Source organism: Pristiophorus japonicus, chromosome 4 (assembly GCF_044704955.1).
Source record: "Pristiophorus japonicus isolate sPriJap1 chromosome 4, sPriJap1.hap1, whole genome shotgun sequence".
NCBI lineage: Eukaryota > Metazoa > Chordata > Chondrichthyes > Pristiophoridae > Pristiophorus > Pristiophorus japonicus.
The window spans coordinates 129671852-129689868 of record NC_091980.1 but is presented as its reverse complement, the minus strand read 5'-3'; the positions used below and the strand labels follow the sequence as shown (position 1 = coordinate 129689868).

The window sequence follows — 18017 nt, the reverse complement described above, 5'->3', positions numbered from 1 at the left end:
GGGATGTCGCACTTTATCAGGGAGGCTTTGAGGGTGACCTTATCGCGTTTCCGCTGCCCACCTTTGGCTCGTTTGCCATGAAAGAGCTCTGTGTGGAGCTCTTGCTTTGGGAGTCTCGTGTCTGGCATGTGAACTACGTGGCCTGCCCAGCGGAGCTGATCGAGCGTGGTCAGTCCTTCAATGCTGGGGTGTTAGCCTGGACGAGGACGCTGATGTTGGTACGCCTGCCCTCCCAGGGGATTTGTAGGATCTGGCGGAGACATCGTTGGTGATATTTCTCCAGCAACTTAAGGTGTCTGCTTTACATAGTCCATGTCTCTGAGCCATACAGGAGGGCAGGAATTACTACGCCCTGTAGACCATGAGCTTGGTGGCAGTTTTGAGGGCCTGGTCTTGACTAGCCTGTGGGACAGTTCTCCCCATTTAGACACAAGATACCAGATGTTAGTGAGGAGGACTTTGCAGGGTCGACTGGGCAGGGTGTACCACTGTCATGTCAGAAGCCGGTGCCGAGGTCGATGCCGGGTGGTCAGTCCTGATTTATTCTTATTCATGTTTCTCGTAGCGGTTTGTTACAACTGAGTGGCTTGCTAGGCCATTTCAGAGGGCAGTTAAGAGTCAACTCCATTGCTGTGGGTTTGGAATCGCATATCGGCCAGATCAGGTAAGGACGGAGATTTCCTTCCCTAAAGGCATTAGTGAAGCAGATGGGTTGTTATGACAATCCGATAGCTCACTGGGCAACATGACTGATACTAGCTTTTTATTCCAGATTTTCATTTAATTAACTGAATTTAAATTCCCCAGCTGCCGTGGTGGGACTTTGGTTCATTAGTCCAGGCCTCTGGATTACTCATCCAGTAACATAACCACTATGTTACCGCATTCTTTGCATCTCTCAATGGCACTTTTGGATTATCGATGTCACCACAATTCATCTGTTGATGAGACACAATTCTACAAGTCATGTTGGGTTTTGCGTGCTGATGAGTTTGACAGCTTCATGTTTCAGATAAAACAAATTCTTCAGCTCACTCGATGTGAAAAACGTTACAGGTGCCCTTGTTTTAAGAATTACATAAAATTTATAGCACAGAAAAAGGCCATTCAGCCTGGCAAATTGCAGTGGTGAGCGGTTCTTCTTGAACGTAAAACGCATCAAGGATGAGGTGAGGAACCGAATGAGATAAGATCGATTTAATTATCTTTCAATCATTACCACGGAGAGCGAAGTACTGAGAGGACTTGACTTCACACACTGAGCCTCCTCCCAACCTCATTTAACCCTATCAGCATATCCTGCCAATCCTTCCTCCCTCATTTATCCAGGATGTTTATCCAGCTTCCCCTAAAACACCTTCTATGCTTTTTGTCTCAACTATTCCTTTCGATAGCGAGTTAAATATTCTAAACACTCTCTGAGTAAAGAAGTTTCTTTTGAAGTCTCTCATTATTAATTCTAACTTTCTATATAATTCTATGGAGATCAGAACTGTTCACAATACTGCAAGTGATGTCTAGCCAAGGTTCTATATAAATTTAACATGCTGCACGGGGATGTGGTTCAGTTCACCTCAATTGTCTTGTCCCTGTGGCCGAGGAGCTCCTCCCGGAGTCACAGTGTGGATTTCGTCCCGTACGGGGAATAACGGACATGATCTTTGCAACCTCTGGTGGGTCTGCCCTTCCGGTGGGACAGGACATACGCAGGGATGATGATGGAGGAATCTGGGATATTGGCTGGAAGATATGATTCTGTGATTATGACTATGTTGGGTTGTTGCTTGACTAACCTGTGGGGCAGCTCTCCACAGTTTGCCACAAGATTCCGGATGTTAGTGAGGAAGACTTTGCATTATTGACTGGGCTGGGTGTACCATTGTCATGTCAGAGGTCGGTGCCGAGGTCGATGCCGGGTGGTCGTCCTGTTTTGTTCTTAATGTTTCTCGTAGCGGTTTGTTATAACTGACTGACTTGCTAGGCCATTTCGGAGGGCAGTTAAGACTCAACCACATTGCTGGGCTTGGAGATCCTTCCCTAAGGATATTAGTGAAGCAGATGGGTTTTTACGACAATCCGATAGGTCCCTGAGCAACATACTAGTTTTTTTATTCTAGATTTAAATTTAATTAACTGAATTTAAATTCCCCAGCTGCCGTGGTGGGTCTTTGGATCATTAGTCCAGGCCTCTATGTTACCGTATTCTTTGCATCTCTCAATGGCACTTTTGGAGTATCGATGTCACCACAATTCATATGTTGATGACTCACAATTCGACAATTCAGGTTGGGTTTGCGTGCTGATGGGTTTGACAGCTTCATGTCTCAGACAAAACAAATTATTCAGCTCACTTGATGTGAAAAACTTTACATGTGCCCTTGTTTTAAGAATTACAAAGAATTTACAGCACAGAAAAAGGCCATTCAGCCTGGCAAATTGCAGTGGTTAGCGGTCCTTCTCCAACGTAAAATGCATCAATGAGGAGGTGAGGAACCGAATGGGACAAGATCGATTTAATAGTCTTTCAATCATGAGCATTGAGAGCAAAGTACTGAGAGGACTTGACTTCACACACTGAGCCTCCTCCCAACTTCATTTAACCCTATCAGCATATCCTTCCAATCCTTCCTCCCTCATGTGTTTATCCAGCTTCCCCTTAAACGCATCTATGCTTTTTGCCTCAACTACTCCTTTCGGTAGCGAGTTAAACATTTTAAACACTCTCTGAGTAAAGAAGTTTCTCTTGAAGTTCCTCTTTGATTATTAATTCTAACTTTCTATATAATTCTATGGAGACCAGAACTGTGCACAACACTCCAAGTGTTGTCTTGCCAAGGTTCTAGATAAATTTAACATGCTGAAAAGGGATGTGGTTCAGCTACAGGTATTCCTCATTCTGAGCTCAGAACTGAGCTAATGGCTAACCCTCATCTGTGCCTTTTTTCACGAGAATTGACGATTTCAATGCTCCCCTGCTCACCTTACATGCTCCATAAACTTAAGCTTATCCAAAACTCTGCTGCCCGTATCCTAACACACATAACCCCTGTGATTGTGGACCATCATTGGCTCCTGGTCTGACAGCGCCTCAAATTCAAAATGTTTATCCTTGTATTTAAATCCCACCATGGCCCCTTCCTCACCTCTTTTCCCAGCACATTGATAACATCGGTGCTGTTTCCTGCTCTCACAGTAAACTGGAAAATTTAATTCACTACGTTTCCAATTTCTACCTTTCACTCACCTTCACATGGTCCATCTCTGTTCCTTCCCTTCCCTTTCTCAACTTCTCTGTCTCTATTTCTAGACATAGCCTATCGACAAATATCCAATGAGATGTTTGGATGTTGCTTCAAACCTGCAGATACCTGCAAATGACCAACCCACTGAACAATTCAGAACTATAAAAAATACACTGACTTGCAAATAACAGAGGATTCAATGAATCTTTCAAGGTGGCCATTAACTGCTCCAGGCAGAGCACGGACAATGGGGTGTTATCTCTGTCTGCCTGACTCTCTTCCGCGGCTATGTCAGTGCCCGGGTATCCCTGGAGAGGGAGCACGCGGTGTCTGCCAGTCTGCTTGAGGCTTTCCGTGACCGGTGGGCACCAGAGGGACTGCAGTGCAACGTGGAAAAAGGGAACTAAATTATAATTTGAAAAGTTTTTAATGTTAGTTTTGTCATAATGTGGACCTTACAGTTTATTCCCCCTTATAAAGTTGGCACTTATGGTTTAAGTGTTTCTGATAGCTGATTTAATCATCCCAATTAATTAGCCCAAAGAGTAGAGGATTAATTTAAACCTGTGATTCTGAATATTTGAACTGTGTTTGAGGAAATTTCGGACAATTGAGATCCTCATTGAGTTGTCAGCCAATGATTCTCACTTTTCAAAGATCTGACTGGCTCTGGGAGTGCATCCACCTCCTCCCTTTAATTGATTGGTGCTCTGAGAGGCTGCAACTTCTGATTGGATATTGAGGACTGCCACACCCTGGATTATCGCTCAGTATTAATACAGGAGTTTGAGGTTGGTTAAATGTTATCCTGGTACTTCTACAAAGTTTATACTTCAGAAAAATAAACATCACTAAAATGGCTTCTCAAGTGCGTCAGAACTACCACCAGGATTGTGAGGATGCTGTCAACAAGCAGATCAACATGGAGCTATATTCCTCCTACGTTTATCTCTCTATGGTGAGTTTTGTGTTTTTTTGCCACTTCACAATGGAGACTATGTAATGTGAATTTATGAAATCCCGTGCTGTACCCTGCCCATCTATTTCTCTCTGTTGCCCCCCAGCCCAATCTATGCAGTGAACTCACTTTTAAAGCTATAATGCGAAATAATTTATCTTCCTGTGTACTCATTAACAAACTGCCTCTGTTCCTTGCAGCAGCTGTACCATACTCTGATATTGAATCTTGATGATTCTTTCCTGGGCTCTTGAGCTTGAAGTTTATCTTGAATGCATTCTGCACTCAATGTGAGGAATTCAGAATTTGTTTCCTCATTCTAACTCACTCCATGGACTTTCCTTACATTGCTGGTTCAATGGGTGATGTCATAAACAGCTCAGCCATTTAGGAGGGAAGTCAGGAAGTATTCTTTCCCACCAGTGTGGTGGAAATCTGAAACACTTTCTTTCCCAGCCATCCCTCACCTCCACAGGGGGAGGATGGGAAGAAAGTGTTACAAATGCTTGCTTCCCTCCTGTTGTTTTTAAACTCTTAATCTTAAATACCCATTTGTTTCCTTTCTGTCTTTCCTCTCTGTCTTTGCTTTATTGGTGGTAAAGGCTTCATCAATTGTCTGTACTCAGTGGCCTCTCCCTTAACCCCTGTGAACTTCACCAATCACCTCACATTGAGGGGTTTTCATAACTTTTATTCCATAGCACCTGGTTCTCAAAAGTTTTGATGGTGCTAAACTCATGCTGCTTGTGGTAGTTTAATTCTTTGGCATGACTCGAGCTAGTAAAACTCATTTTTGTTTTTCTCCTCTTTTGTATGATTATGAATTCTGCACTGTGGCGAGATCTCTACTTTAATGGGGTTGCTCGGTGTTCCAATACTGCCCTTCAACTGGCCTGAACACACTAGATCTGTGTCAATAAACAATGATTATTAGAGTGTGTTAATGGTAACCAGGATATTAATCTTGTTAGGGTTCCTTCACTAATTTTGAGTGGTAAATTAGAACATTAATCTTATCAAATTTGAATTGGTGATCATGAAATGATGCAACAGAGGAGGCCATTCAGTCCATTGTCTGTCGCTGACTGTTTGGTGGAGCGATACAACTCGTCCACTCTGTTCCCATTGCCTTGCAAATCACTAAGTTTCCCTTTTTGCTGGAGGTGAGATTATCCATTATCTTTACCAGGTTAGTTGTGTATGGGCTAGTTTCCATAACTACATACAAGTTCAATGAGGCTGAGCCCTTGAAAGCAAGAGCAATGAGCTTGGCTTTATGTACAATGCCCATGATAATTGGTCTTCCTTGCAATAAACTACTCTTCTGATCTCTCTGCAGTCCTTCTACTTTGACCGGGATGATGTTGCCCTGTGTCACTTTGCTGAGTTCTTCAAAGAGCAGTCACATGAGGAACGAGAGCATGCTGAGAAACTGATGGAATTTCAGAATCGACGTGGGGGCCGGATTATCTTGGCGGACATCAAGGTTTGGCTCAATAAACGAGAGGGGCCTTCTGTCTGGATCCCCTGAGACTGATTGTTCCCAATACATTCTCTAAAGCGGTTGGTTCCAATTTATAGCACCGAAACCAGCCATTTGGACAAACTGGTCTATGCTGGTGATCAGGCTCCAGACAACATCTCCCACCTTGCTTTATCTTGCAACATATCCTTTTATTCCTTTTTCCCACATGTACTTATTAAGCTCCCCCTTAAATACATCTGTGCTATTCACCTGATCAATTTGACTCCAGTGGTTGATGGCTTAATGCAGTAATTCTCCATTCAACACACTGATTCATGGTATCCTAGAATTCTGATTGCATTTTTTTTTCAGCCCTAATTCCTTCAATACATTGTAAGTGAACATGAGAATTTCCTCTTCAGAAACCACAGCAGGATGAGTGGAGCAATGGTCTGGAGGTGATGCAGAGAGCTCTGCAGATGGAGAAGAATGTGAACCAGAGTCTGCTGGATCTGCACAAACTCTCCACTGAGAGGACAGATCCTCATGTAAGTTCCTAATGCTTTTAATGTGGGCATTTGGCTAAGTTGGAGGTGGTGGAACCTTGCTGTCCTTGAATCTAATTTAAAAAGATCTCTGTTGTCTTTTTTGGGGTAGATATTGTAAATGTGTCCCTGTGATCCCAGCACCTCTTGTACAGCAAGTTTTCATCAATTTCAATTGCACCACTTAACTATCCTCCCAGTTCAAAAGGATTAAAATCCAAACTCTTCAGGGGTAACCTCCAATGTTCCTTGATATCTGCTACTGGCCATAACTCATTTCCCTCTTCTCCTTCAGTTGTGTGACTTCCTGAAGACCCACTACTTGGATGAACAAGTGAAGATGATCAAGAAGCTTGGAGATCACATCACCAACCTGAAGAGACTGGGAGCCCCTGAGAATGGTCTGGGAGAGTACCTGTTTGACAAGCACACCTTGGGAGAGTGACAGAAGCTTGTGTTTATATAATTGAGACTCTGACCTACTTTTGACTTAGTACAGGCTAAGAGACCTGGGCTCTTGATGTGAAATGTAATTTACAGTATTGGACTGTAAATAAACTGTCCAATATTGGATTGGTTTTGTCTCCTTGCAAGTTTGATTGGTTGCTTATTTTCTATTTATCATAACTTGTTATAGGCCCAATATTTCACTTGGCTATGCAATAGTCTTGCCCTGGGATTCAGTCATAGAATGCTAACAGCACAGGAGGACATTCAGCTGGTCGAGCCTGTGCTGGCTCTCAGCAAGAACACTTCAGCTAGTTCCACTCCCCTGCACTTTCCCTGTAGCCCTGCAATTTTTTTCCCTTCAGGTGCTTGTCGAATTCCATGATTCAATCTACCACTACCAGCCTCTCAGGCAGTGCAGTACAGATATTAACCACTCCCTGCATAAAAGCTTTCCTCAAGTCAGCTGTGGTTCTTCTGCCAATTGCCTTAAATCTGTCTGCTGGTTGTCTACCCTTCTGCAGGTGGGAACAGTCCTATAATTTTTTTTTTTTGCTGTGGTAATTTCAAGATATTGACATGTATATTCATAAAAACATAAATAGGAGCAGTAGTAGGCCATTTAGCCCTTTAAGCCCTTCATTGCCATTCAATATGATCATAATTGATCCTTTAACACAACACCATATTCCTGCTTTTACCCCATCGTCCTTCATGTCTTTTCTATCAAGATATCTATTTCCTTCCTAAATATATTCAGTGACTTGGGCTCCACTGCCTTCTGTGGTCAAGAATTCCCTAGCTTCACTACCCTCTGAGTGAGTGAAAACGTCTCATTTCAGTGCTAAATTTCCTACCCCCCTATCCTGAGCTTATGCCCCTTTTTTTTAAATTCTAGACTTGCCAGCCAGGGGAACCATCCTCCCCGCATCCAGTCTATCTAACCCAGTCAGAATTTTATGTTTCAATAAGATCCCCTATCGCTCTTCTAGTGAATACAGGCCTAATCGACCCCAATCTCTCTTCATAAGACAATCCTTCCATCCCAGGAATCAGTCTGGTGAGCCTTTGCTGTGCTCTCTCTTGCTTAGAGACCCAAAACTGTGCACAATACTCCAGGTGTGGTCTTACCAAGGCCGTGTAAAACTGTAGCAGGACATCCTTACTCCTGTACTGGGGGAAAAATTGGAAATATTACATTTGGTTTCCTCCTCTATTTATAGATGTGATTAGCTGGGGTCCAAGCACTAATCCTTGCCCACCACCCAGGAAAAACCTGTTTATTCCTATCAATTAACGAATTTTCAATCCATGCCAGTATATTGCCCTCAATTCTATGTGCTTTAATTTTGCATACTAAACTCTTGTGGGACTTTAACCAAGGCCTTCTGAAAATCAAAATACATTACATCCACTGGTTCTCCCTTATCTAATCTCAGTTACAGCCTAAAAAAAAACTCCAGTAGGTTTGTCAAACATGGTTTTCCTTTCATAAATTCATGTTGACTAATAATTTACTTTAATTCCTCTATAGCAGTATCTGCATTACCCCTTTCCTTTGTGAAAACAGATGCAAAGTATTCGTTACGAACCCTACCAACATCTTCCGCTGCCACACAAAGATTACCCTCATGTTCTCTAATAGGCCCTACCCTTTCTTTAGTTACCTTCTTACTCTTAATATATTTATAGAACATCTTAGGGTTTTCCTTAATTTTACTGGGCAAGAATTTCTCATTCTCTCTTAGCATTCCTGATATCCTTGTTAATTTTGCCTCTTAACTTTCTATATTCCTCTAAAGATTCTAAAGTATTTAGCCGTTGATATATGACATAAGTGTCCCTTTTTTTCTTAATCATCCACTGTAAGTCCCTAGACATCCAGAGGGCTCTAGAATTATTTTTCCCAGCCTTTTTCTTTAAGGGAGCATGTTTGGCCTGAGCATTCTGGAACTCCTCCTTGAATGCCTCCCACTGTTCCGACACTGATTTACACACAAGTAGCTGTTTCCAGTCCATTATGGCCAAATCATTCCTTAACTTAGCAAAATTAGCTTTTCCCCAATTTGGAACTTTTATTCTAGGCCTATTCTTGTCCTTATCCATAACCAACTTGAATCTAACTGAATTATTGTCACTGACACCCAAGTGCTCCCCCACTAAGACCCCTTCAAACTGCCCAGCTTCATTTCCCAAAATTAAATCCAAGACTGCCCCTCTCGTGTTGGTCGTGCGACATACTGACGAAAAAAGTTCTCTTGAATGCATCTCAAGAATTCCGCACCTTCATACCCTTCACACTAAATTTGCCCCAATCAATATTTGGATAGTTAAAATCCCCTAATATTACTCCCTATGGTTTTAAGACTTCACAGCAATTTGCCTAAATATTTTCTCCTCTATCTCCTTCCCACTGTTTGGGGGGGTCTATAATACACACCCAGCAGTGTGAACTAACAGTTCTCGCTTGGCATCCTATGGAATTGTACCTGCTCTGGGAAGAGCAGTTGGTATCCAGCACACTGCTACAGATCCCATTAGGTTATTACTGGGAAGTTGCTCAGTAACCAAGCTCACGGCTGCTGCTGCAGACTTTCTGATCAGCTTTGTGAGCTGAGATGCAAATAATTGCTGTACAGACCAGCAGTGTCTGAGCTAACTGAACTTATCCTGGGGGCTGGAATGTGGTGTTGGAGAATCAATTGTTAGCGGCTTGCTCTCCACAAGAATGGGAGCAAGATACAGCCCACGAGTCAGCTCCGCCATTCAATAAGATCATGGCTGACCTTCAAACTCAACCCCACTTTCCTGCCTGATCTTCATATCACTTGTTTCCCCTAGAATCCAAAAATCTTTCGATCTCAGCCTTGAGTATACTCAACGGTTCAGCATCTCCAGCTCCTGGGGGCTAAAGAATTCAAAAGATCTTTTAGTGTGGAAAGTGAGGATAGTTTATTGTGCTTGGTCCTGACACCCCGCCTTGCCAGCCACCCTCGCATCCCCCCACCCCTCCCAACTCTTGGTTGCCTATCCTGCCATCACTCACTGTCTAGGCTCCCACACGAGTAAGGAATTGGGTAAGGTATTGAAGGGTGAGGAATAGGTGTGGAACTGTACTCCAACAAAATATCCATCTATAAGGAGTAAATGTATTTCATTAAATACACTAAGCTAAACACCAAAGTTAAATAGATACTCGTCCCGAAAATCTCACTTTTTCCATCCCCCCACCACCACGCCCCCACCCCCCCACCATCCCCACAGGCCTGTTCCTTCAGTGTATAAACCCAATACCAGCAGCTCCTCCAGAACTGTATTGATTGATATTCAGGCCCATTGTGCATTTCATACCAAATAGCAATTGTCCTTTCCAAATCCTACTGGATTCCCATGTGTCTACTTCATCCCAGGAATGAATTCAAATATTGATGATGCTGCCGCTAGCAATAATCCAGTGTTTACTGGTTAATTTATAGAACTTGGCTGAGAACTGCAGTGCGTGCAATGAAATTGCTGTCTTCAGCTGTTCCATGTTAATGTCTTTGCATCTTGGCAAGGCATTTTTGGGGTTTCGATATCACCACATTTCACACGTTGAGCTGCAATTCTACCAGTCGGGTTGGGTTTGCAGCTGATGTGTTCAGCAGCTTCACGTTTCAGACAAAAGAGTCTTCAGCTCACTCGATGTGAAACATTTTGCAGGCGTCCATGATTTAAGAATTACATAGAATTTACAGCATTAAAAAAGGCCATTTGGCCCAATGGGTCCATGCCGGTGATTATGCTCCACACGAGCTCCTCCCACCCCTCTTCATCTCAACCCATCCGAATATCCTTCTATTCCTTTCTCCCTCATGTGTTACCTAACTTCTCCTTAAATGCATCGATGATAGATAGATATTCCTGATAGATGTAATCTCTCAGTTCTGCTATCATCCTTGTAAATAATTTTTGCTCCTTCTCCAGTGCCTCTATATCCCTTCTGTGAAATTCTTCTGAGAGCAGAGAAGACTAAGAGGAGATTGGATAGAGGTGTTGAGATAGAGTAAATAAAGAGAAACTGTTCCAATGGTCGAAGGGTCGATAACCAGAGTGTGCAGATTTAAGGTGATTGGCAAAAGAACCAGAGGTGACACGAGGGAAACTTTTTTACATAACAAGTGGTTATGATCTGGAATGCACGGCTTGATAGGGTGGTAGATACAGATTCAATAGTAGCCTTCAGTGTGGATATGGATAAATACTTGAAGGAGAAAAAATTACAGTGACATGGGGAAAGAGCGGGGGAGTGGGAATAACTGGATTGCTCTCCGAAAGAGTCGGCGCAGACTCGATGGGCCGAATGGCCTCCTTCTACGCTGTACTATTCTATGAATCTATCTGACTCTATGGAGACCAGACTGTGCACTGTACTCCAAGTATAGACTAACCCAGGCTCTATACACATTGAACATGCTGAACTCGGATATGCTTCAGCTACAAGCACTCCCCACACTGAGGTCAGAACTGCACTAATGGTTAACTGTTTGCATCTCACACAATATACCCGCTCAATGTTCACCCCACTCCATGACGATACGTTTCCGACAGTCTGACCACAAAGGAGCACAGCCCTGGGGGCAGCTCCCTGAGTGGGCTGGAAATTACACGCCTGTTTGTCTGGAAGAGAAATTTCTGTCTTTACATTCAAAGGGATTGTGTGATGGGGAAAATTATTGAAAGGAAGGTCAAGTCTAATGGGTCTCGCTTCCAAAGAATCTGATAATGACAATGACTAACTCTGGTGTAGGTTCCATAACACATAAAGATGTTTCCGATTAATTTATTCAATCTTTTGTATATTAAATCATGGGATGTGGACATCGCTGGAAAGGCCAGCATTTATTGCCCATCCCTAGTTGCCCTTGAAAAAAGAAAGACTTGCATTTATATAGCGCCTTCCACAACCACTGGACTTCTCAAACGTTTTACAGCCAATGAAGTTGTACTGTGGGAAACACAGCTGTCAAATTTACGCACAGCAAGCTCCCACAAACAGCAATGTGATAATGACCAGATAATGTTTTTGTTATGTTGATTGAGGGATAAATATTGGCCCCAGGACACTGGGGAGAACTCCCCTGCTCTTCTTAGAAACAGTGCCATGGGATCTTTTTGAATCGCTGAAGTCTATGTGGTGAAGGTGCTCCCACAGCGCTGTTAGGGAGGGAGTTCCAGGATATTGATCCAGCGATGATAAAGGAACAATTGTAGGAAAAGTCATCAAATAGCAAAGGATGCATCTCAGCTCCTTGAGCTTTTTGAAAATAGCAAATTATCATTTCATTCACCTGAGAACGTTAAACAACGAGACATTTTCAGATTCGAGGGAGGTCAAGGAACCCAAAGACAGTGACATCACCGAGACTGATCTCCCAAACCTGCCTGTTATCCAAAGCTCTGATTGGCTCTGGGTCTCGACCCCGCCCCACATTCCCTCTTCTTTGTTAATTGGTGCCTGGAATCAGGGAAGATTCCTAACTGGCTCTCAGGGATTGTCAATCATCATTGGTGATGTCACTCCCTGTTTGAATGCAGACTGTCCCAGTAGTATAAATACAGGAGCATGTGTGAGAAAGGGTCAGTGCTAGAACTGTGTAGGTGATAGTGAGCAGTAATAGTGTAATTTAGATAGCCTCCCAAGTGTGTCAGAACTACCACCAGGACTGTGAGGCTGCTGTCAACAAGCAGATCAACATGGAGCTTTGTTCCTCCTATGTTTATCTCTCCATGGTGAGTCTTGTATTCCTTGTTGCTGCATTCTGAAAGGTTGGCAATTCTCCAGTTCCATGAACTGGCTTTAAGCTATATTTCTCTGGACTTCCTTCCCTGGGGGAGAAGAATCTTTGGGCAGTGAGAGCTTCAGGTGTGTAAGACAGGGGATCTTGTTGAGTTAATAGACTGCTCCATGTAGCAGCTGCTCTATTGAGGTTTAATATCTGAAACCAGCTCAGCTGCTGCTTGAGTGTGTGACAGAAGAGCACAAACCTGGTCAGGGGCCTGTTGACCTGAAACAATGTTCAGTTTCAGTGGGGGGACTGTAGTGAGTGAAATGTGGGAAGGTCCTCACTAGTGTTCTCATTAATTGGAGGTGAAGTACTGAGAATCCTGGTGTTGGAGCCTTGCTCACTGCTGAGATCTCTTACACTATTGCTGACTAAACTACTAGAGGAGGATTTTTCTCACTCCATGTCCAAACTTGGATTAGAATGGAAGAATAATCATTTCTATAGTGCCATTCACTACCTTGGTTAAAGCAATTTGGGACATTCCAATGAAGGTGTTTCATGTTTCTAATGTGGGAAATGCAGCACCCAATTAGTGCACAGTAAGTTCCCACAAACTGCAATGAGAATGATCCGATCACCTGTTTTAGTGTGGTTTGAAATAAATATTGGCCAATGGAGCCTTTCCTGCAGACGAGGTTGACGGGACTGGCTCTGCAAGGGCCGGGCGTGGAGGTCGTCCTCTCGGCTTACGCCGATGACGTGCTCCTCGCGGTAGAGGATCCCGCTGACCTGCGGAGGATGCGTGAGTGCCAGGAGATTTACTCGGCCGCATCCTCTGCCAGAATCAACTGGGAAAAATGTTCCGGACTCCTGGTGGGTCAGTGGCGGGTGGACTCCCTGCCGGAGGAGCTCAGGCCTTTTGCCTGGAGCACGACCCATCTCCTCTATCTGGGATACTTTAGCCCCGACGAGGAAGCCTGGCCGGCGAACTGGCAGGAGATGGAGGCCAAGGTCGCCGCTCGCCTAGGGCGCTGGACAGGACTGCTCCGAGTGCTGTCTTACAGGGGTCGAGCGCTAGTCATAAGCCAGCTGGTGGCTGCAATGTTGTGGTACCGGCTGGTCACTTTGACCCCTCCCCCTGCGTTTGTCGCCAAGATACAGAAGAATCTGGTGGACTTCTTCTGGAACAACAGGAAGCACTGGGTCTCTGCGGCGGTCTTGAGGCTCCCGCTTGGGGAGGGCGGTCAGTCGTTGGTGTGCGTCAGCACCCAGCTCGTGACTTTCTGTCTTCAGACCCTGCAGAGATACCTTTACGTCGAGCCCCCTCCTGGGTGGCGTGCTCTGATGACGTATTTCTTCCGCCAGCAGCACGGCCTCAACTACGACACGCAGCTCCTGTTTGTGAGTGTGGGGGCATCAGGACTGCCCTCTGGGAGCTGCCTGTCTTTTACAAGGAACTCATCAGGGTCTGGAACAAAGTCTCCACCAAGCGCAGCTCTCCACCGGCTAGAGTGGCGGCCGTCCTGCAGGAGCCGCTGCTCGGGAATCCGTACCTCCACGACGGAGGTTTTTTTATGGCGGTCGGACGAGAGGTGACCAGGGTCAGGGACCTGCTCGATGGCAGAGGAGCGGGCTGGATGGCGCCAGACACGCTGGTGTGGCGCCTAAATTCTGTCAACGCCCGCCACGCGGCCGATGCCATCGAGTCGCTAAAAAGAGCTCTGGGCCCCGACTCCGTTAGGTGCATCGAGGAGGCTCAAGCACGTGGGGAGATCCTGTCCGAACTGACCCCCGTCCGGACGGAATTCCTCATCGGTGCCAAACCCCGGAACCTCCCTCGGGGGCCGGCACCTCAACTTGAGCCGCCTCGGGGAAATCCCCTCCATGCCTTTCAGTTCCGCGCGGAGGGGTTTCCTGTACGGGCTGCTCCTGCACACTCTCAACTTTGCCATCCTCGCCTGCCGTCCGGACACGCCATGGCGTACCATCTTGCCGTCCAGAGGAGGCGGGGGTCCCCGATGGAGGGCACTCTACTCAGGGGTCCTCCCACTATTTGTCGGGGACTTGGCCTGGAGGGTGGTGCACGGAGCAGTGCCGTGCAATAAACTTTTAAGCCGGTTCACGGGCTCCCAGGCCGCCTGCAATTTCTGCGGTCTGGAAGAGTCCGTGTTCCATGTTTTTATTGAATGCACGAGGTTGCAGCCCCTGTTTTGTTATCTAAAGGGGCTGCTCCTGAAATTCTGGCTGCACTTCAGTCCCACTCTCCTGATCTTCGGGCACCCTGTGCGGAGGGGAGCGGGTAGGTCCGAGGGCCTCCTCGTAGGACTGCTCCTGGGCACGGCCAAGGGTGCCATCAGCCGGTCCAGGCAGCGGGCGGTCGAGGCGGTCGTTCAGCCAGACTGCCTGCCTCTCTTCCGCACATACATCCGGTCCAGGGTGTCCCTGGAGATGGAGCACGCGGTGTCCATCGGTACGCTCGCGGCCTTCCGCGAGAGGTGGGCACCGGAGGGACTGGAGTGCATCATCACGCCCGGCAACCAAATTTTAATTTGATTTTATGTTTTTAAGTTAATTTGTTTTAATTGCCGGTGCTTTGTGTCCCCCTCCCCTTTATAGGGAGCACTTGAAGAAAAAATATGTTTTTGTGCCCAAAAAAAACCCCTCAAAAAAACCACAAAAAAAAAATAAAAGGGCCTGTAAATGTTTGGTGTTTCCCCCAGATCGGGGGGGGGGGCACGGTTTAATGTTTTTTGTTTACTCCCAAAAAGAGTTAAATATTGGCCAGGACACTGCAGAGAATGCCCCTGCTCACTGCAGTAGTACCTAGAATATCATTCAATATCATTGCTGATCTTGTATTCACTCCACTTCCTGCTCTGTCCCATATCCCTTGATTCCCTTGGTATACATAAATCTATTGCTCTGTCTTGAATATAATTTGAGACTCCACAACCCCTGGGATCGAAAATTCCAAAGTTTCACCACCATTGTGGAAGAAATTCCTCCTCATCTCAATCCTAAATGGCTGACCCCTTATTCTGAGATTGAATCCTGGTTCTAGACTCCAGCCAGGGCAAACTTCCACCCTGCATCTAATCCTTCAAGCCCTGTAAGAATTTTGTATTGTGAGATCACCTTGTCCTTCTAAACTCTAGAGAAGAGGCTGAGTCTGCTCAAACTCTACTCCCTTGAGATCTTTCACATCCACCTGAGCAGACACCCTCTGTTTAATGTTTTGTGTGAGTGACAGAGTTGAGGAGGTATTTCTTTTCCAGGAATAGAATTTTGTTTGACTGGACATGAAATATAATCCTGAATGTTAGTTTATAACTTTTCTTTGCTGGTTGAACCTTTCATCCTGTTATAGGCAGGTGAAGCTCAACTCCAATTGATGAAGTGAATGGCATTTTGTTAGTTAACAAATGATATCTATTTTTGAAGGATTAAGAATTCCCTAACTGGGGGAAATAATCTTTCTTTGTATATGAAGATCAATGTCTAAAGAAGCTATTTTAAATTCTCTCTGCTGTCCTTCTACTTTGACTGGGATGATGTTGCCCTGTGTCACTTTGCTGAGTTCTTCAAGGAGCAGTCACATGAACGTGAGCATGCTGAGAAACTGATGGAATTCCAGAATCGGTGAGGAGGCCGTATCATCTTGGCGGACATCAAGGTTGGATTTCATAAGCGTGTGGCTGCCTGTCTGGCTCCCCTTAGACTGATTGAAACCTCTATTTTCCTTGTACTGTCTTGTGTATTTTGTTTGTTCCATTGTAAATTAACAGCCTGTCACTTTCCGCTTTAGAAACCAGAGCAGGATGAGTGGAGCAATGGTCTGGAGGTGATGCAGAGAGCTCTGCAGATGGAGAAGAATGTGAACCAGAGTCTGCTGGATCTGCACAAACTCTCTCCACTGGGGGCACTGACCCTCATGTAAGTTCCTACATGTGGGTTTCTGGGTAAGTTGGAGGTGGTGAAACATTGCTGTCCTTGAGCTGTTTCAAAAGTGCTCCATGCCCAACAGCTTTGTTTTTTGAGGGGGGGGGGGGTCTCTCCTGGATTCTTCAGGGGGTGGGGGAGAGGACTGTGAAGTTGGCTTACTGTGGACATTGACAAGTAAATGTGTCCCAATGTTTCCAGGATCTAAGCTCACATTGTACAGGAGTTACTGGATCATTAGAGCAAATGTACATCAATCTCAATTGCCCTGCTTGACTATTCTCCAGTCCAAGAGGATTTAAATCTCAACTCCAGGGGAAGGTCCGAACCTTGATATCTGCTGCTGGACATAACTAGTTTCCCTCAGTTGTGTGACTTCCTGGAGACCCACTACTTGGATGAACAAGTGAAGATGATCAAGAAGCTTGGAGATTACATCACCAACCTGAAGAGACTGGGAGCCCCTCAGAATGGTGTGGGAGAGTACCTGTTTGACAAGCACACCCTGGGGGGAGAGTGACTGAAGCTTGTGTTTATATAATTGTGAGCTTATACTGTAGAGAATGTCAGCTTGTCTTTGTGCAGGCTGTGATGTGAAATGCAATTAACTGTAAATAAACTGTCCAATATTGGACTAGTTTGTCTCCTTGTAAATTTGAGTGGTTGCTTATTGTCAGATTAACATCTGGCAAGAATTACACTCGGCTGTGCAACAGCTTTTTTTTTTCCTCTTCAGCTGTAAGTCTAATTTATTGAGCTAGACATTATGGGCCCAAGTTTCCACATGATCTGCGCCTGATTTTTAGGAGCAACTGGTGGAGAATGGACTATCTTAGAATTTGCAATTCTCCACATTTTTTTTTTTCTGCAGTTCTAGTCAGGTAGAACAGTTCTACTTTGGAACATAATTTTTTCTTCAAAAGGGGGCGTGTCTGGCCACTGACACCTGATTTGAAAGTTTCCACAGTGAAAATGTACTCGAAACTAAAGTAGAATGGAGCACGTGAAGATTTTTGTAGAACTGAAAAAACCTGTTCTACACATTAAAAAATCAGGCGCAGGTTACAAATCAGGTGTCCAGAACGGAGTGGGGGGGGAAGGGAACTCATTAAATTCTACAATCAATCCTTATTTATACTTCAACAAATATTATACAATTAAATCCAACCTGAATAAACATTTATAAGAAAAGATTAAATAAACCTGTGTGAAAGTGCTTCAGCCAGGAAGAATGGTGCAGCAAGCCTCACAAAACAAGGGAGCCGAACGCAGGCGGGGCGGGGGGGGGGGGGGCGGGGGGGAAGGGAAGGAGGGAGCCGGGCGGGGAAGGAGGGAGGCGGCCGGTGGGGAGGGAGGGAGCCGACCGAACGCGGGTGGTGGGAAGGGAATGGAGCCGTTCCAGACGGCTGGAGGGAAAGAGAGAAGGCTGCAGGAAGCCTCAGAAATTGAGGAGCCATTTCCCGACGGCAAAAGGGGGAGGTCGCCGGGAAACGGCTGCCTCAACTTTCTGAGGCTTCCTGCACCCTTCTCACTGCTACAAGAAGCCTCTGTGCTGATGGCAATGTACTTTTATTAAAAAATGTTCAAAAACTAAACAGCTACAAAGAACTACAAAAATGGCCGAGTGCCAATGTTTTTTTCACACTGAGCATG

At 45.2% G+C, this 18017-nt stretch overlaps 1 protein-coding gene across 1 annotated transcript; it reads left to right on the top strand.

Moving 5' to 3' along the window:
• The first annotated feature begins 4098 nt into the window (after positions 1-4098).
• On the top strand, positions 4099-6655 carry LOC139262206 (ferritin heavy chain, oocyte isoform-like). Its single transcript, XM_070877351.1, has 4 exons — positions 4099-4200; positions 5540-5686; positions 6088-6213; positions 6506-6655. Exons 1-4 carry the CDS (start codon positions 4099-4101, stop codon positions 6653-6655), a joined length of 525 nt encoding a protein of 174 aa, XP_070733452.1.
• The last annotated feature ends 11362 nt before the right edge of the window (positions 6656-18017 follow it).

Bases quoted from the DNA above. Each gene is read 5' to 3' on its own strand.
- LOC139262206 (XM_070877351.1), top strand. From the start codon at position 4,099: ATGGCTTCTCAAGTGCGTCAGAACTACCACCAGGATTGTGAGGATGCT. The intron at 4,201-5,539 runs GTGAGTTTTGTG...ATCTCTCTGCAG, and splicing joins CCTACGTTTATCTCTCTATG to TCCTTCTACTTTGACCGGGA. The intron at 6,214-6,505 runs GTAAGTTCCTAA...CTTCTCCTTCAG, and splicing joins CTGAGAGGACAGATCCTCAT to TTGTGTGACTTCCTGAAGAC.